Source organism: Phoca vitulina, unplaced genomic scaffold, assembly GCF_004348235.1.
Source record: "Phoca vitulina isolate PV1807 unplaced genomic scaffold, GSC_HSeal_1.0 scaffold12, whole genome shotgun sequence".
NCBI lineage: Eukaryota > Metazoa > Chordata > Mammalia > Carnivora > Phocidae > Phoca > Phoca vitulina.
The window spans coordinates 8,831,336-8,851,617 of record NW_022589715.1 but is presented as its reverse complement, the minus strand read 5'-3'; the positions used below and the strand labels follow the sequence as shown (position 1 = coordinate 8,851,617).

The 20,282-nt window shown below is 42.1% G+C and overlaps 1 protein-coding gene across 6 annotated transcripts in view; it reads right to left on the bottom strand.

Moving 5' to 3' along the window:
- The window catches only part of MTA3 (metastasis associated 1 family member 3), a 236,587-nt gene that overhangs the window by 167,162 nt on the left and 49,143 nt on the right, over positions 1-20,282 (bottom strand). For 5 of the 6 annotated variants that reach the window (XR_004300276.1, XR_004300277.1, XM_032410398.1 and 2 more), the window contains exons 1-3: positions 16,792-16,854; positions 15,048-15,115; positions 6,599-6,692 (exon numbers count right to left, since the gene is read on the bottom strand). Coding sequence is in view for 4 of the 6 variants with exons in the window: in XM_032410398.1 (XP_032266289.1) it covers positions 6,599-6,692; positions 15,048-15,115; positions 16,792-16,819 (190 nt within the window). In the remaining 2 variants the exon portion in view is untranslated. Of the gene's footprint in view, positions 1-6,598; positions 6,693-15,047; positions 15,116-16,791; positions 16,855-20,282 lie in introns of those variants that run through there. The other variant, XM_032410402.1, reaches the window with a different exon arrangement.

Below are 20,282 nucleotides of genomic sequence, written 5' to 3'. Positions count from 1 at the left end.
TGTCTTGAACTTACTTTCAAATGGCTCAAAACAGTAATAAATACATAATAAAGCAAACAGTAAATATAATAGAGCAAATACAGTAAAATGTGAGTAAAGTAGAGTAAACTGTGAATGTTTTGGATGAAGAGCATATGGGATTTCTTGGTAATGTTTTTAATAATTTTTCTGTAAATCTAAGAATTATTGGGCACCTGGGTGGCTCAGTCGTTAAGCATCTGCCTTAAGCTCAGGTCATGATCCTGGAGTCCTGGCATCAAGCCCCGCATCGGGCTCCCTGCTCAGTGGGGAGTCTGCTTCTCCCTCTGACCCTCCCCCCCTCTCATGCGCTCTCTCTCTCAAATAAATAAAATCTTTAAAAAATAAATAAATAAATAAATAAAAATAAAATAATTATTTCGAAGTAAAATGTTAAGGAAAAAAACAAAACAATACATTATGGACCTCATGGGAGAAGTGCACAATACTACCTCAGGAACTAATCTTGCACCCAGTACCTCACCTCTCCCCCCAAAAAACCATGTGGCTTTCAATCCTCTAGAATCTGAACCTAACTATCCATCTACAGAAAAAACATGGTAAAGGACACAAGAGATGCAATAAACAACTCCAGACCAAAGGAAATTATAGGATGAACAACCAGTTATCTTCAACAAAATACTGAGGGATACAGAGAGAGAATATGAATCAATATCCACACAAAAATTTGTACATGAATGTTCACAGTAGCTAGTTTTTCAAAATAACTAAAAACTGAAACAACCCAAATTGTCCATCAATTGAAGAATAAACGTTTATCCATCCAATGGAACATCATTCAGCTATAAAAACTAATGAAGGAATTCAGGCAATAACAAGGAAAAAACTTGAAAACATTATGCTAAATTTGAAAATCCAGACACAAATTATTATTATTAGCAGCACCTGACTGGTTCAGTTGATAGAGCATGCAACTCTTGATCTCCCGAGTTCAAGCCCCGGTAGGGCATAGAACTTACTTAAAAAAACAACAAGAAAAAACCCTGCACACATATTATATGATTCCTTGATGTGAAATGTCCAGAAGAGGCCAATCTATAGACACAGAAAGTGTATGGTGGCTTCCAGAGGCTGAGAGGAAGGGGGAATAAGAAGTAAGTGGTTGCCTTTTGGGTGGTAAAAACATTTTGAAATTAGATAGTGGTAATACTTATACAACTTTGTAGGTATACTAAAAACCACTCAAGGGGCGCCTGGGTGGCTCAGTTGGTTAAGCGACTGCCTTCGGCTCAGGTCATGATCCTGGAGTCCCGGGATCGAGTCCCGCATCAGGCTCCCTGCTCAGCAGGGAGTCTGCTTCTCCCTCTCACCCTCCTCCCTCTCATGCTCTCTGTCTCTCATTCTCTCTCTCGCAAATAAATTAAAAAAATCTTAAAAAAAAAAAAAATAAAAAAATAAAAAAAATAAAAAATAAAAAAAAATAAAAATAAAAACCACTCAATTGTGCACTTCAAAAGAATGGATTTTATGCTATGTGGATGATATATCAATTAAAAAAAAATGGATGGGGACACATGGGTGGCTCAGTCGGTTAAGCGTCTGCCTTCAGCTCAGGTCACGATCCCAGAGTCCTGGGATCAAGTCCCACATCAGGCTCCTTGCTCAGCAGGGAGCCTGCTTCTCCCTCTCTCTCTGCCTGCCGCACCCCCCACCCCACCGCTTATGTTCTCTCTCTCTGACAAATAAATAAAATCTTTAAAAAAAAAAAAAAAAAAATGGATGGACAAGGAAAAAAAGAGAGGCTTAAGAGTACTATCAACCAATCATAATCTATTAACCTTATTTGGATCTTGATTTAAACAAACTATAAAAAAAAAAATTCATAAGAGAAAAAACATGAAAACTAAGTAGATATTTGATAATACTGTTTACAGATTCCTAAATGATCAAAGAATGCTAAAATGAGTAGCTTAAAGATTGACCAAGAACAAACTATTCACATAGTTGCCACGTATCTCCTCCAAAATAACTCACTAAATACAAAGGGTCACCACCTTGACCAAGTCACCAAACCTAACATAACCAATATTAGGACAAAACCAATTATGTGCCTCTTAATACAATGCACTGAGAGGGACACAATAGGACTTCCATGGCAACCCTACAAAAAAAAAAAAAACATAACCTGCAAAAAAACCCATAACATATCCTGACTCTAATCATGAGGAAACATCAGACGGACACAAATTGAGCCATATTCTACAAAATAACTGGCCTGTTTTCTTCAAAAATGTTAAGGTCAGAAAACACAAAGACCGAGGAACTGGTTCCAAAACAAGGAAAACGAACAATAAAATACAATGAATCTGAATTTTATTCTAAACTAAGAAAAAGTATATATAGCTATAACGAACACCACTGGTGCATGAAATTTGATTAAGGACTATGAATAATGGTTTTGTGTGAATATTAGGTTTCCTGACTTGTTTACTCTACTGTGATTACAGAAAACAATTTCCTTGCATTTAGAAAAACACACAGATGTCTCCAACTTACTCTCAAATGACTCAATTTATACATATAAAAAGAATGATAAAGTCAAGAGAACAAAATGTTAATTGCTGAATCTGGGTAAAGTTTATACGGGAGTTTCCTGTATATTCTTGGCACTTTCTTAAAGTTTGAATGAGGCCATATCTTTTAGAAATACACACTGCAATATTTACAGATGAAATGGTAAGATTCTCTGATGAGCTTCCATATAAGGCGATGAGGAGGGGTACAGATGAATTGATTGGTCATTTATTGATAACTATTAATGCAAAGTAGTGGAAACATCAGGTGGATTATACTATTCTCTGTACTTCTGAATGTTTGAAATTTTCTATAATAAAAAAGTTTAAAGGAGTCCATAATGGAAAGGTTTTTAAGTGGAGAAACTGATGGGGTGCCTGGGTGGCTCAGTCGTTAAGCGTCTGCCTTCAGCTCAGGTCATGATCCTGGGGTCCTGGGATCGAGCCCTGCATCGGGCTCCCTGCTTGGCAGGGAGCCTCTTCTCCCTCTCCCACTCCCCCTGCTTCTGTTCCCTCTCTCGCTGTCTCTCTCTCTCTGTCAAATAAACAAATAAAATCTTTAAAAAAAAAAAAAGTGGAGAAACTGAGGCTCAGGAAAATTAAGTGGCAACCACACCCAGGAATCCAGTTTTGAAACCTTTCCAATGTATGATTCTCTCTCCAATAATCCTCCTTTAAAACCTTTTTATATAGCAAAAACTATCCAGGCAATTTTATTCTCCCCACCTGAAATTTTGGTCAATACCAAACAGAAATACAGTAAGATACTTCTGACGCCACCTTTGAGAGTAAACTCAATAAATGATGGAAGAAACTGGCAAATGTAGATAGAAGTAATCCACCCAGGGCGCGTGGGTGGCTCAGTCGGTTAAGCGTCTGCCTTTGGCTCGGATCATGATCCCGGAGTCCTGGGATCGAGTCCCGCATCGGGCTCCTTGCTCTGCGGGGAGCCTGCTTCTCCCTCTCCTTCCCAGTTGTGCTCTCTCTCACTATCTCTGTCTCTCTCTCTCAGGTAAACAAATAAAATCTTAAAAAAAAAAAAAAAGTAATCCACACAAAGAGGTGATCTAAAAAATTGCTGAGGAGGTAGAAAAACCAACTGACATTTATTAAGCACTTATTTATGACCTTAGGTCCTTTAATCCTCACATCAATGCTGGCATAATTTTTTCCCTTAATTTTTTCTAATTGTGGTAAAATATATATAATACAAAATGAGGTGATTTTTTTTTTTAATCTCATTTTACACATGAGGAAAATGGAAATAAGAAATTGAGAAATTTTCCCAAGACAAGCAACAACTAGCAAAGCAGAATCTGAACCCAGGTCTTTCTCTAAACTACATGATTGCCATTACATAATTTGATTGACTTTTAAATCACTTAAATTTGGGGGCGCCTGGGTGGCTCAGTCGTTAAGCGTCTGCCTTTGGCTCAGGTCATGATCCCAGGGTCCTGGGATCAAGCCCCTCATCGAGCCCTGCATTGGGCTCCCTGCTCGGTGGGAGGCCTGCTTCTCCCTCTCCCACTCCCCCTGCTTGTGTTCCCTCTCTTGCTGTCTCTCTCTCTGTCAAATAAATAAATAAAATCTTTAAAAAAAATAAAAATAAAAAAAATAAATCACTTAAATTTGGTCTCAAAGAGTTAATACCAAGAGCCTACTCAATTCTGATTTTCTACATCTACAAGCCTACAACAGCACCAAAATGCGGCCATGCTGAGACTCTCCATGAACAGTCAGCAGACACCCTAACAATCTTTATACCAGACTACCTTTGCCGCAGCAACTTTAGAAGCTACATTAGAAGCTAAATTAAATCCAGAAGTATATGAATATTAATAAGACATTTCACCTTTCTTAAGCTTATGTTGTAAATGGTAAATGAAATCCAAATAATTTTGCAGAGCCACTCTAATAACACATTGAATTCACAGATTTTAGCTACAGCTAAAATAACTGGTTAGTATGTCATTTTAAAAGGTAGTATTTTGGGGGCGCCTGGGTGGCTCAATCGTTAAGCATCTGCCTTCAGCTCAGGTCATGATCCTGGAGTCCTGGGATCAAGCCCCACATCGGGCTCCCTGCTCAGCGGGAAGCCTGCTTCTCCCTCTCCCACTCCCCTTCTTGGGTTCCCTCTCTCACTGTGTCTCTCTCTGTCAAATAAGTAAATAAAATCTTTAAAAAAATAAAAAGTAAAAAGTAGTATTTTGGTCTCATACAGGAAGGACAAATATGAATGCCCTAAATCTGTCAATATATAATTTATAAATATTATAGAGCTCATATCATTCTTTCTAAAGAAAAAAATGGAAAAATTTAAAAACACTATTAACTACAGGGGCGCCTGTGTGGCTGTCAGTTAAGCGTCCGACTCGTGACTTCAGCTCAGGTCATGGTCTCAGGGTTCTGGGATCAAGCTCCACACTCAGCTCAGAGTGGGCTTGGGATTCTCTCTCCCTCTCCCTCTGCCCCTGCCCCGCCCCCGCACTCTCTAAATAAATATCTATCTCTAAATAAATAAAATCTTAAAAAAAAAATACAAAACCATTATGAACTACAGCAGAAAATACAGTAGGAATTTAACTTATACAACAACCAATCTGCCTGATCAAACCAGTGACCCAGTGGGGAAATGATAATCAGACACAGAACAAACCTGTGCACACAACAGCCTCCCTTACCAAAACACTTCAAAAGCTTCAGGATCCCCAAGACCAGAGCATCACAGATCAGTGTCAAACTGAAAAACACACATACATATGGTCCTAGTCTCATATATTTTGTAGGATGAAAATGGCTTCAAAATAAAATATTTATATTCCACATATTTCTTCTTTCTTAAAGTTTAAATCACTTTTTTTTATGATTGTGTTTGTTGTTTTAAAAATCAAAGGGGTAGGGGCGCCTGGGTGGCTCAGTCGTTAAGTGTCTGCCTTCGGCTCAGGTCATGGTCCCAGGGTCCTAGGATCGAGTCCCACGTTGGGCTCCCTGCTCAGCAGGAGGCCTGCCTCTCCCCTCTCCCACTCCCCGTTTGTGTTCCCTCTCTCGCTCTCTCAATATCAAATAAATGATTAAAATCTTTAAAAAAAAAAAAAAAAAAACGGGTAGGGCACCTGCTGGCTCAGTTCGTAGAGCACTTGACTTTTGATCTCAGGGTTGTGAGTTCAAGCCCCATGTTGGGTGTAGAGCTTTCTTAAAAATAAAATCTTTTAGGGGTGCCTGGGTGGCTCAGTCGTTCGGTATCTGCCTTCGGCTCAGGTCATGATCTCAGGGTCCTGGGACTGAGCCCTGCATCGGGCTCCCTGCTCAGCAGGAAGCCTACTTCTCCCTCTCCCACCCTCCCTGCTTGTGTTCCCTCTCTCACTGTGACTCTCTCTGTCAAATAAATAAATAAAATCTTTAAAAAATAAAAAAATAAAATAAAATGTTTTAAAAGATAAAATGAAAAATAAATTTTAAAAATTTTAAAATAAAAAATTATAAAAGGAGCTAAAATATGTCAAAGCTGTTGATTGGGGGGGAAACACACAATAAAGGTTAATCTACAAAGTAGGGCTCAGAGTTGCTATCTACATGAGTTCACCATATATAAATATCACTTTGCACTTCTTTTTCAGGCAAACCTTTTTTTCATACATACCTAATTCTATATGCATATAATAATCAGAATTTTTAAAATGTAAATATTACCCAGTTGCTTTAGAAGGGAAAAAAATGTCCTTCCAAAATACCAATAAAGTATAAATGTGCTCATATTTAAGCCTTTCAAAACCACCACTGAAAACTGCAGATGGTAAAACACTACCCTGATTGTCTGCAGAAGCACAGAATTCTATTTCAATGTATTGACTAACATACATATGATGCAACCTAAGAAAATATATACTAAAACCAAGCACCACCCAAAAAATTACTCCCATCTAAACTAAGAGGAACACAAATGGGAAAGCAAAAAGCTACAGGTAACAAAAAAAGTGTTTTTCCTCCTATCATGGAAAACAAAAACCTTAAAACATTTTTTAATTAAAAAAAAAAAGACAACTTACTAGCATGCTTGTCTGCAAGCATTATAAGCGTGTTGGAAATATCTCGTCGTCTATAAAAGCACACTACTTTTGCTTCCACGTTGCCAGTTGCAGTCTAAGAAATAAGAAAAATAAAAGTTATCTGTACTGAATAGTAGACTCAAATAGTTTATAAAACAAAACTAGATACAATACAATTATAAGAACACTCTCATTTATACTGTGCCAACCTCAACTGGGGGATAATCAGAGAGCTAAAAAACTCAAATGAGGATGAGCAGCACTTGCAAAAGTTCCAAGTGAAACTGAAATGTCAAACATACAATAATTTACTGGCATCAATTAAACTAAAGTGATCAGATCGCTTTAATGAGCCAGAGAGTGAAATCTGATTAGCCTTGAGAAACTAATCCCCAAAATTTTAAAAGCCACAACTGTAACTTATTTAAGACAGTTAAACATATCTCCTCCAAACCCACTCCCAGAAGTATAGACTAAAATCATGCAGCCCTCTCCTAAACACCCATGTTTGACTGATGGTGAAGCTCTGTGAGTGTGGGAAGCCATCACTCAGAATGAGGCAGACGACCTGGAAAAGCATTCTCTAGCCCAGGTAAATTTATGAATCCGTAGTAGTCAATATTCTCAGTAGCACTTAGTTTACCTTCACATATGAAAGTATTAAAAACTCTGAGTTATGAACACTGAAGCTCTTATTTATTTTTGACTACAGTCTAGAATATAACCAATATTCAGTTAGGTTGTAATTTACTGCAGCTGGGGCCCAGGCTCCTACTCTCCTATTCCTTATGAATTCTGAGAACTTTCAAGGTCAATCATTCATTACAAAGTTCCTTGTAGAAACACATAGATTACAATAAAATCCTACTGTGATTTCCAATTTCAAAAAAAATTTGAGAACAAATTTTCAGAATTTCTCTGGGCTTACAGATATATTCAGACATAAAGAAACAAGAATATATATATGCTGCAGTAAATTGTCCATTTTATGAAGTTCAGCAGCAGTATTTTAGAGTGAGAAATAGTCGTGGAAAAATATTGCCCCTTTGAATTGAAATCATATTAAATCCTAACCAAAGTGCTTCTATATTTCACAATATTGTGATCAAATACATCCTCCAGAAGTAATGATCCAGCAATCTAATAAATGAACAGGCTGATATTTCTTGTAAATAAAATCCATCAAGGACTACAATTACAAGCTCTTTATCAGTTTTAAGACAAAAGCATGTTCAAAACCCAAAGCAAGCATTTAAAGGCATATTTTTTTCTGCCTCTCTAGTGAGTTCCTCAACTAGGAATACTCTACAAAACTAATTAAATTCTTATTTAAACCTGCTTGAGGTAGAGGGACATAGTTCAAAATAAGCAGTCTCTTCTGAACGATGCACACACTTGGCTATTAGGTATTTTATAACTACAGTATTCCTCTTCCCCTCTACAAATACACACACACACACTTTCAAGCATGCCTCTAAAGTTAAGCTACTCAAACTGTGGTCCAAGGCCCGGTCTACAACTCCTGCGGTGTAATGAAATGAGAACAGAGACTGAGAGTGTGTGTTAGAGCATTTGGTAGTTAATTTTAATCTACTGAACCTAATAATGAAAAATGAAGGGTGGGGGGATGGGTTAGCCCAGTGATGGGTATTAAGGAGGGCATGTACCGCATGGAGCACTGGGTGTTATATGAAAACAATGAATCGTGGACCGCTACATCAAAAACTAATGATGTATTGTATGGTGACTATCATAATAAAATAAAATTTAAAAAAAAAGAAAAATGAAGGCTTGTGTTTTTATAAGCCTATTTTAAACTTCATTTTTCTACTATTTTCCTTTAATTTTATAAAAGCAGTCTGAGGGCGCCTGGGTGGCTTAGTCGTTAAGCATCTGCCTTCGGCTCAGGTCATCATCCCAGGGTCCTGGGATCGAGCTCCGCATCGGGCTCCCTGCTCAGCGGGGAGTCTGCTTCTCCCTCTCCCACTCCCCCTGCTTGTGCTCTCTCTCTCGCTGTTATCTCTCTCTGTCAAATGAATAAACAAAATCTATAAAAAAATAAATAAATAAATAAATAATAAAAATAAAAACAGTCTGAGATAGTGAACCTTCTTAAAAATCTTACACCACAAATAGTTTGCCAAGCACTGCTCTAAAGACCTAGGTTAGGAGTTCCTTCTTGTGGGCGCCTGGGTGGCTCAGTCGTTAAGCGTCTGCCTTCAGCTCAGGTCATGATCCCAACATCCTGGGATCAAGCCCAGCATCGGGCTCCTTGCTCGGTGGGAAGCCTGCTTCTCCCTCTCCTGCTCCCCCTGCTTGTGTTCCCTCTCTCGCTGTCTCTCTCTCCGTCAAATAAATAAATAAAATCTTTAAAAAAAAGAAAAAAAGGAGTTCCTTCCTGGCTGGCTCAGTCAGTACAGCATGTGCCTCTTGATCTCAGGGTTGTGAGTTCGAGCCCTACACTGGATGGAAAGATTACTTAAAAATTTTTAAAGCGGTGCCTGCGTGGGGCAGTTGGCTAAGTGGTTGGTCCGTTGGTGGGGATATCGGCTGGCTGGCTGGTGGGGAGATCGAGCCCCAGTGTCAAGCTCCATACTCAGCAGGGAGTCCACTAGAGATTCTCTTTTCCTCTCCCTTTGTCCCTCCCCACCACTGACAGAGGGCGCGAGCTCTTTCTCTCTCAAATAAATAAATAAATCCTTAAAAAAAATAAAAAAGAAGCCACAATGGACATCAATTTCTTTGCTATGTTCTTTTCTCCATTTAGGTTGCAGCCTCTTAAATCCCTATTCTGTCAAGCACATTTACTAAAATATCCTCTAATGATAAGGGGCTTTTCATAAGCTCTAAAATCATTTTAGTCAACCTCATACTCATGTCTGTTTCTATCCCAGACTTAGGAAGTACATTATTTAATTTTTATTTATTTGACAGAGAGACAGCGAAAGAGGGAACACAAGCAGGGGGAGTGGGAGAGGGAGAAGCAGGCTTCCCGCGGAGCAGGGAGCCCGATGTGGGGCTCGATCCCAGGAGTCTGGGATCATGACCCAAGCCAAAGGCAGACGCCCAACGACTGAGCCACCCAGGCGCCCCAGGAAGTACATTAAAACAAAAACAAAACAAAAAAACCCACCACACACACACTTTCCATTTCAGAAAGTCTGTGGTTTGCCTACAGTAAAGAACAAGTGAAAATCCACTTTCCTTTCCCAATTTCTGTCCTTATTCCCAAGAGATCCCAAACAGTAGGGGGGTCTTACCTTGGGTTTCATGAGGGAATCTCCTGAAACTATGTGCAAATTCCTATATGTGCAAATGTAGATGGAGGCAGAGGGAATCATCAGACACTCAAAGAAATTAGTGACTCCCCTCTCCCCACCAAAAAGATGGAAGACACGAAACAGTAAAATGAATCTCAGAACAAGTCAGATGGCTAATAAATTATACAGAATATGAAGGTACACACAAATTATACAACATATACACCAAAAACAAAACAAAAATAGCAAGTAACATGCTAATCTTTCCACAAGTTTAACTTCCAAAACTTCCTGAGACTTACACCGTCACTATGTGCACATAGCTTTCTCTTGACACGCATGCAGACCCAGTCTTTAGAAGAACACCACCCAACCTAGATAGTGACTAAATAAAATTTACCAAAAGTTGTTTTCATAATTTTAATCTTATATTCGTCCTCCAAAAGATCATCTTCGTGATATCTGAGTACAAGTTAGGAGAGAGGGAAAAAGGGAATATAAGATAATCAATGTTGAACTGTGTTTATCAACTGATAATTACTAGTTTTTCCAAAACTTTTAGGGAAAAAAATTGAGACAAAATTCTATTACCAAGGACATCTAGCTGACTCAGTTGGTGGAGTTATGCGACTCTTGACCTCGGGGTTGTGAGTCTGAGCCCCATATTGGGTATAGAGATTACTTAAAAATAGTATCTTAAAAAAAAATCTATTACTGTAATTAAAAAAAAAATGAAATACTGTAGCCCAGCTTTCAAACTGAACAAGTAACATTTCAAATAGGATTTTTTTAAAAACCAGAATCCATTCTATAAGAGTGAATTTTGGGGTGCCTGGGTGGCTCAGTCAGTTGACTGTCTGCCTTCAGCGTAAGTCATGTTCCCAGGGTCCTGGGATCAAGCCCTGGAGCCCCCGAACCCCGGAACCCCGCGCGTCATCAGGTTCCCTGATCAGCGGGGAGCCTGCTTCTCCCATTCCCTCTGCCTACCTTTCCCCCTGCTTGTGCTCTCTCTCTGTCAAATGAATAAATAAAATCTTAAAAAAAAAAGTGAATTGTCTATAACAATGGTGATTGACAGCTTATCCTAGGAATTTTGTTACAAAAACACATTCTATTCAGAAGATAATTAATAGGGGCCACCTGGCTCCTGGCTGGCTCAGTGAGCGAGCATTTGACTTTTGATCTCACGGTAGTGAGTTGGAGCCCCGCTTTGGGTGTAGAGATTTCTAAAAATAAATAAATAAACAAACTTCAAGAAGATAGTTAATAAAATAGGTTAATATCAGGGCGCCTGGGTGGCTCAGTCGTTAAGCGTCTGCCTTCGACTCAGGTCATGATACCAGGGTCCTGGGATCGAGCCCCGCATCGGGCTCCCTGTTCCACGGGAGGCGTGCTTCTCCCTCTCCCACTCCTCCTGCTTGTGTTCTTTCTCTTGCTGTCTCTCTCTCTGTCAAATAAATAAATAAAATCTTAAAAAAAAAAATAGGTTAATGTCCTTTCTTTTTTAAAAAAAAATTTTTTTTTTTTAATTTATTTGACAGAGACAGTGAGAGAGGGAACACAAGCAGGGGGAGTGGGAGAGGGAGAAGCAGGCCTCCCGTGGAACAGGGAGCCCGATGCGGGGCTCGATCCCAGGACCCTGGGATCATGACCTGAGCCGAAGGCAGACGCTTAACGACTGAGCCACCCAGGCGCCCCCAAATTTTTTTTATTTAAGTAATCTCTACACCCAATGTAGGGCTCAAACTCATGACCTCAAGATCAAGAGTCACATACTCTACCGACTGACCCAGCCAGGAGCCTCTAGGTAAATGTTCTTTCCTATCCTGGCTTATCAATTAGAATATATCAAGTGCTCTTAAATTCATTATTTGGATTTTCCATCATGTTAACTTTCCCCACTTTGCCAAAGTGACCTCTGATCCTCTCAGGGCCTTTTATCTGGAAAACTCATGTGGCCTCTCTTCCCTGGCTACTTCTTCCTCAACCTTTAGGCCTCAATTTCAATGTCCTTAAAATCCTTTCCCTTTCTATCCAAAAGAAGTAACCTCTGTTATCCCCTAGGTCAAGGCTCTTGTTTATTTCCTTCTTAACAGGTAACATCAGGACGCCTGTTAAGCCTCTGACTCTTGGTTTTGGTTCAGGTCAGGAGATCAAGCCCACATCAGGCTCCCTGCTCAGTGCAGCATCTGCTTGAGTTTCTCTCTCCCTCTCCTTTTGCCCCTCCCCCACTCATTTTTTTCTCTCTCTCTCAAACAAGTAAATAAATCTTAAAAAAACAGTTACCATTTTTGCTATTTTCTTTATGCCTACTAACTTGCCTTTTCATGTGCCCCCCTCAAGAGAATGTAGACCCTGTGTGGGCAGAAAACACATCCATATTGTTCACTGTTGTATATCTGAGCCTAGCCTAGTGCCTGGTACATAACAGGTACTAAAAAAAAATTTGTTTAATGAATTATTTAAAATGAGGTATCTTGGGACGCCTGGGTGGCTCAGTCAGTTAAGCGTCTGCCTTCGGCTCAGGTCATGATCCCAGGGTCCTGGGATCAAGCCCTGCATCGGGCTCCCTGCTCGGCGGGGAGCCTGCTTCTCCCTCTCCCACTCCCCCTGCTTGTGTTCCCTTTCTTGCTGTGTCTCTCTCTGTCAAATAAATAAAATCTTTAAATAAATAAATAAATATAAAATGAGGTATCTTTTCCACATCCTTTCAGAAATAAAGGCCCTGGGGTGCCTGGGTGGCTCAGTCATTAAGCGTCTGCCTTCGGCTCAGGTCATGGTCCCAGGGTCCTGGGATCGAGCCCCGCATCGGGCTCCCCGCTCTGCGGGAAGCCTGCTTCTCCCTCTCCCACTCCCCCTGCTTGTGTTCCCTCTCTGGCTGTCTTTCTCTCTGTCAAATAAATAAAATCTTTAAAAAAAAAAAGAAAAGAAAAGAAAAGAAATAAAGGCCCTATTGGACACCTGGGTGGCTCAGTCAATTGAACGTCTGCCTCTGGCTCAGGTCATGATCCCAGGGTCCTGGGATCCAGCCCTGCATCAGGCTCCCTTCTCGGCGGGGAGTCTGCTTCTCCCTCTGCCCCTCCCCTCCCCCTCTTGTTCTCTCTCTCACTCTCTTGCTCTCAAATAAATAAATATTTTCAAAAAAGAAAAAGAAAGGCCCTATATAAATATTTCGTATTTAGCCAATCTGACTTATTTAAAAATAATCCATCCATTCAAACTGCCACTGTCTGAAATTACAGACTCATCTCTCACAATTCAGTCATCCCCAGAATGAAAAAAACCATTATTATATTAAGGACTCTCTGCTGAAAGCAGAGGGCCAGGAAGGTGAGGATGAAGAGCAAGGGATACTTTTGGAGTGAACAGTAATATAATGATAAAGGAGTATGAAATGAGCCAGGTTCAAGCTAGACGTGCAACCCAGTCACATAACCACTGTGTCCCGCACAACAACTCCATGATGCATCTGCCTTTAAGGTTTAAGGTTATTTTGAGGCTCAAAAAAAGTAAAAATGTGAATCCCCAGATCATATGCTTCCAGAACACCATGCTCTGATGTTTGCAAATTTAGCACAGCTGCGATTTTCCTTCTACTTGTGGGATTATTTGGCTGATGCTTGTCTCCACTACTGGACCTATTTTTGTTCACCCCTGAATCCCTAAAAGCACATATCTAAAAATGCCTGGCAGGTAGCAGGTCCTCAGAAATACCTGTAAAATGAATGAATCAAAATACTTTGTAAACAGTAAAGCTATGTGCAAGCATTAAAGTCAGACATTTGAGAAATTCATTAATTCAATAAATATTTACTGAATGCCTTAAGTATGTGCCAGTCACTTATTCTAAGGCAGTTGGGATGAATTAGTGAACAGAAAGATCACTACACACAGAGCTTACATTCTAGTCTGGGAAAACAGGCAATGAAAATAAACACAATAATTAAGTATATTGGAAGGTGATAAATGATACAGAGAAAAGAGCAAGGCCGAGAAAGGTATAGGGGATTAAAACATCTGGTAGTCCTAAGGTACATGCATGTGAAAACAGCCAAGAGTCTACTGTGCTTGGAGCCAAATGAGCAAGGCAGAGAGCAGTTAAGAGTGGAGGTCAGAGGAACAGGGAGCAGCCAGAGAATATGTCTCATATAGGTCAACATTTTTCTTTGTATCCTAATTAATTTTCTAAATAAACTGATAAACTGTTTCACGTTGCCTACACTCTTATACATCAATAACATAAAAGAGATCAGAATGACGCCCTGATAGTTCCCACCCACAGACTGATCTAATCCTGAAGCCATTCTCTTCATTTGGTGGTGGTGGTCTCAAATACAACAGAATTTTTATAAATGCAAGGTCCATGAGGATATCTCCAGAAGCAAATCAAGATCTCAGGGTTCATAAACCAGAAATGCCCTAAACCAGACTTTGCTTCCTGGGACCCAGAACTGGCCCAGTCTCTAGATGGTACTTTGGGGGAAAGGCATTAGCTAGACAGCCCCCAACATTTTAACGCTATGAATTCTCATAAGCTATATAAATAACCTTCAAAGTTGGTTTGGAGGAAACAAGAGCACCATTAGTAATCCATGGTTCATATAGTTCATGACTTTTCATATGTCACCATTATAAAAGCTCACCTACTGCAAACAGTCACAATGCTTCTGATGTCCTGGACACAAGCGATCAGAGACAAACCTTAATATAAAAATTTTATTTACTTAAGGCCTAAAGTAGTAAATTAATCTACATTATACCAAAACTGTATTCTTATTAGTCAGTCTAGTCCAAAATTTTACAAATTCCCTTCAATACTTTATTTCCTAGCTTCCTCCTTCTAAAGCTGGAAGAGGAAAAAAATAATTCACCGAAAAGGGAGAAATACAATTATGACTCTAAATATAAAAAAGGACTGAGTTACAGGAGTGCCCTGCTCTGAGAAGCTCTGAGCAATCTGAAGAAATCTGCAGATGTTAAAATACTTCAGTAACATTTAATATCACAGGTAATTATACAAAGCAAAAGAACATTCAGAATCCTGCATAACTCTCTAATCTACAATCTCTACTTTCAAAGAGTCTAGGAATAAAAGTAAAATCACCTCTTATGCCTTTTACCTAATTACCCTTCAATGGAAAACAATTATTTTTTAATATTAAAATCAAGAATACTCAGTGTATTTATACCTTGTTGAGTTCCTCTATCCTTCTGATTAGGTACGGGTTACTGGAGGAGTTCTCAAAGTAGACATAATCTGTAATTAAAGGAAGTAAAGAGCTTAATCTTTTCAACAGCAAGTTCACATTTGTCAATCTATGACTTCTGTATTAGGCAATGCACATTCAAAATGAAGTACATAATTCATTCCTGGGTAAAAGCAATACAACCTTAATATATTTAGCAATACAACCTTAATACATTTTCTCATATGCCTACTATTCACAGACCCTTATTTTCCTGGCATTTTCATTTCAATTAATGTTTTATCAAGTTCTCCTAGTCTTTCGGGCCACACATCACTTCTTTACTAATAAACAAAAAGACTCTTCTCATCACCGAGTAGTCAGGGCTGACTAAACATGTGTCTTTCAAGCTTTAACTGCTTCCCCATCTTTTCCCTCCAATCCAATTTACCCTGGAGTATGCTTCTCACATAAAACTATTGACCTAAGACAAATTCAGAGCATCTTGAAAAGCTTAGCAGCCCAAAGTACATTTCAATCACCAACTTAAAAAAAAAAAAAAATCAGGTGAGCAGAGTAGGTAAGAGGAAACACACTGACAAACTTTTCCACAGCTCTATCTGGGATGATGGGGGAGGGGCATGAAAGGGGGTTCCCTTTCTGAAAGACAGAGCTCTCTGGAGTTATCAGGATTTTGATATGCTCTTTGCCATATTTAATCCAGATTCATTTCGGGTCTTGTTATAAAGAAATCCCTGCAGGCTTTCAATAAAAAAGATAAAAATTTTCAAGTGACTTTTCCTCTCCTGTAATAGGCTCACTGGAAACTTCCCACTGTGTGTTTATTTGAAAGGCTGGGCTGCATTGTTATTGTCTATCTTAGTGGCTCTTTCCAGTCTCTCTTCTGCAAAGTGGCCTCATTTGGCCAGGCCATTCCCAACACCATCCATCAGGAGCTCAGCTAATGAGCAGAGAAGAGCAAGTCTCACACACAAACACGCCACTTATCTGAATTATTATTTTACCAAGAAAGAGGGAGGAGGGCGTCGTGAGTAGGGAGAAAGTTTGTTTGACCTTATTTCTCTCTTCTGCAGAAGGCTGGGAAGGAGGCAGTCACCAGGGCAAACGTCCAGGCAGAGCTCAACTCCCCACCTCTGGCTGCGGTGCCCCGGCCCCACTATGCCCCATCTTGGGGGGCTGGGCAAGAAACGGGAGGGGGGACTGAGGAAGGCGAGGTGCAGGGCCCTGTCCCCGCAAACAGGCCTGTCCAGCTGTGCCCCTGGCTTTGCCCCCATCGCCCCCACGCCCCTCACCCCACACTCCCACTGAAGGGGAGGAGTAGAGCCGGGGGGATGTCCCCCCCATCCTCTCCAACCCCCACTGCCTGGAAGCCACGCGGGGAGAAACCCCCCTATTAAGGGGCTCGACGGCCGATACTCAATGGGGGCGTCCTGGAGGGGGGCGTCTGAGAATTCACACCCCCAAGTACAGGCCTGGCCCTAGAAAACTGAGCGGGGGTGGGAGCGGAGGGGGAGGGTGGGCGCCGGCCCCCAGTGGGCCACGGTCGGGGGAGGGGCGGGTGGCGGGGGTGGGGAGCCCCGGCCCCCTCTGCGGGCCCCGGCACCCCCCGCCCCCTGCGCCCTCGGCCCGGGCGCCCACAGCTCCCGGCGGTTAGGGTGAACTCGCCCCGATCCCCCACTCCCGGAGCCCGCTCCCAGACGGGCCGGGTCGGGCCGAGCCTTCCTACCTCCGACCCGGTACATGTTGGCCGCCATGTCCGCCCGCCCGCCCGCGGAGCCCGAGCCGAGCCCCGCCCGCCGCCGCCGCCGCCGCCGCCGCCGCCTCAGCCTCGACCGCCGCCGCCGCCGCCGCCGCCTCGCCACGGGGGGGAGGGGAGGGAGGGACCGAGAGGAGGGGGAAGTGAAGGGGAGGGGACGCCGCGGGGTGGGGGCAGGTTCCCGCCCCCAGCGACGGGCCTGCAAGGCCGAGTGGGCCGGGCCGGGCCGGGGGAGGTCGCTGCGGGGCCAGCAGGGACCTGGGGAGGGCGGCGGCTTGGGGGCCCTTGCTGGAAGTGGAGAACCCTAGGGCAAGGGTCGTGGCCGAAGCGGAGGCCTGTACTGGCAAATGCGGACCAGGAGCTGTTGGAGAATTGGGGTGGGGGCAGGGGCTCAGGCTCTCCCGAGCCCATACCACCCCAGCCAGCGAACCTTGTCACCTGGCCACCCCCAGACAGGTCTTCCTCCCTGCCCTGTCCCTGGGGAGTCCTTGTATGCGAGACCTTCAGCACGTGGGTGACTGCCTTGGGGCAAACACTTGGAAACAAATAAGTGCTCGCAGCAGAGCACCTTCCTCGTGGTGATGTTAATGCAGAGGGCCTGGAACCTGCATACCCTGGGGCCAGGAGGACCCCAAGTGCTACCAGCTTCACCAGGGAGAGTCCCAGCTGGGGGACAAGTCTAGAAAAACTGACCCCCTCCCAAGTTCACCCCAAGTGCATTGCCAGGTCTATCAGCGTTCACCCCAAAACTGGGCTGAACAGAACACATTCCCCCACACGTGGACTTGCCTCCGGACAGGCCCTATATACAGTGCTGCCCTGCCAAGACAAGAGGCCCTCTTTGCCTGTAGGGGAACAGGACCCTACCTGTTCACCATTACCACACCCCAACGCACACACAAAGGGGGAGATAGTTTCAGTCACCTTGCTGTTGATGGACTGCTAAGTAGTTAATGTGCCTAAAGCTTTTACATCATTTTCCCATGCTAATTCTCTAGGCAATCCCTGTGTTCTCAGCCTCAATTCCCTCACAGAAGCAAACAAACAAAAAACCAAATTGAGTTGAATCTTAGCTGGCAATCCCCCAAATGAACGCAAACAACTTTTTTAAAAAGCCAACCCAGGGCGCCTGGGTGGCTCAGTCAGTTGAGCATCTGACTCTTGATTTTGGCTCAGGTCATGATCTCAGGGGGCTGGGATCCAGCCCCCTGGTGGGCTCCATGCTCAGTGGAGAGTCTGGGATTCTCTCTCCCCCTACCCCCCCCCCCCCCCACCCCCTGCATGCTCTTATATGCCTGCTCTCTCTCTCTCTCAATAAATAAAATCTTTAAATTTTTTTTTGTTTTAATAAAAAAATAAAAAGCCAATCCGTTCCAAAATACTCCCAGGCATTGTTGCATAATCAACGTGAAGATGATCCCTCACTGTTGTGGGTTGTTTGGAGTTTCTGGTGATTTACAGCTACGTGTTGGTGACTCTGGGTGTGGGGTCTGTGCAGGGATGGGCAGTGTCCCTAGAAAAGAAGACTATGTTTTGTTTGTATGGTGATGGCATTTGTGATGGTCCATTATCACAAATTATTAAGGTGACAAAAGTAATTTTCTACATAGCTGAGGCAAAGTAAAAATAAAATTAAAATAAATCACCTTTGCCTGAATTACCTTGATGATCTGCGTGACCCAAGTTTCTTCAGGTATGAAATGGGAACATTAATTCCATTTCACAGGTGGGTGAGGATCAGTTGTGATGATATATGAAACTGCTTTATAAACCATTCAGCATAGAGCACTATGCAAATAACAGGTGTCTGTTGCTTTTTATTAACTCCATAAAGTTTCGGATTCCCAAGGGTTTCATGCCATGTGTACAATGTGAGCCTGTGCCAGCTCTTCTGACCCAGAGAAAAAAAGCAGAATGTTCTGTTATGCACACTGAATAGCTGTTGTTGATCACAATCCATTTACTGGAGATCCCACAGAAAACATATTGTGACACATAAATAGGTTGAATAATTCACCTGGAGTCATCCAGCAGACTGGTAGCAGTATTAGGATTATAATCCTGCGCTTGCCTCTGGCATAGAATTCTCTAAACCAGGAAGACTTTCTTCAAGTGAAAAGGCCTCCTGACAACCATAAAATACAAAGGAATGCATCACAAGCTTTAAAGGGTTTGTCCATTATTTTTAAGTAAATGAGCAATTTCTCCCCTTCAAAATATTTCTGTATTTCTATTAGTTTTGTATTTCTGTCTCATTTCCCCAGCTTTGTGCACCTTAGCAGGTGTTTGTGGTGACTGTACTAACCATAATAAATGGGCATAAAGTGCCAAGAAAACTCCCTCCATCCATACCCACCTCCTCCCCTTGGGAGCCACCTTATCCAGAAGCCCCCCATGAAAGGCCTCAGAGACTTGGGGCGAGAACAGGAAGTAATGATGGCACCAGAACCCAGGGCCTTTCCTTCCTCCAGATTCTGTATATTCAACCTCTCCTACCTCTAGCTCCTGGGCCAGTGACTTCTACATAGTACATGCTCAGTATCTGCAAGTGTAAATACCAACGAATGACGGGCTCGATATAGTTAGAGAACAAGGTACTGAGTTGAATGCAAGGTACTCTGTCTATGAAACTTATATACCTCCTAATATCAAAGAGATACTGCCATGTGGGAGTTTGGCAAATGTTTGGACATTAAAAGAAACCCTAGAACAAGACAAAGGGTGGAAAAGTCTTAACCTTCAAAGACAGCAAAGTTACCTCTCCTTCCATAGGCTGCACGGTTCGGATCATAACCATGTCATCAACCAGCCCAAACTTCACTCCTAGTTTGACTTTTTAGCTTTAAGACCTTGAACAAGACATTTAACCCCTCTGAGCCTCAAATTCTTCAAAATATGATTAGGGATTAACACCTATAGCCAAGGCTTATGCTAAAAATTTAAATATATAAAGTGTTTGGCACATGTCAAGAACTTCTTACGTATTAGGTCCCTCTCTCTATTCCAGCCATCCTCGCTACTAAGGAAGAGGTGTCTCTCAGACCTTGCCAGAAATCCCAGGGCAAATCCAGCCTCCTGGGGGTAAAATTTCCTGGCATGGCTGTTGTGATTAAAGAATCATGATAAGGGATTACCTAAAACCCAGGTCATTCCTGTGTCAGTTTCTAGCATCCCACCACTTAGCTGAAGAGAAATGGATGTTCAAGACAGCAGTAGATGAGACAGAGTTGGTTTTTGTCACAACCTAAGGATGGAGTTTTCATACAGGCTCTATGGAGCTAGCCAGAGTCTGGAAGCTTCGTGTTAATTGAACTCAGGAAAGGAACTTGGGTGGGGTGTAGAATGTAATTAATCTGAAAGTAGACCCCAGGCTTTGGATAAAGGTCTGTATCTTATTGTTTGTGTTTGTTCGTTCTTTCTTTCTTTCTTTCTTTCTTTCTTTCTTTCTTTCTTTCTTTCTT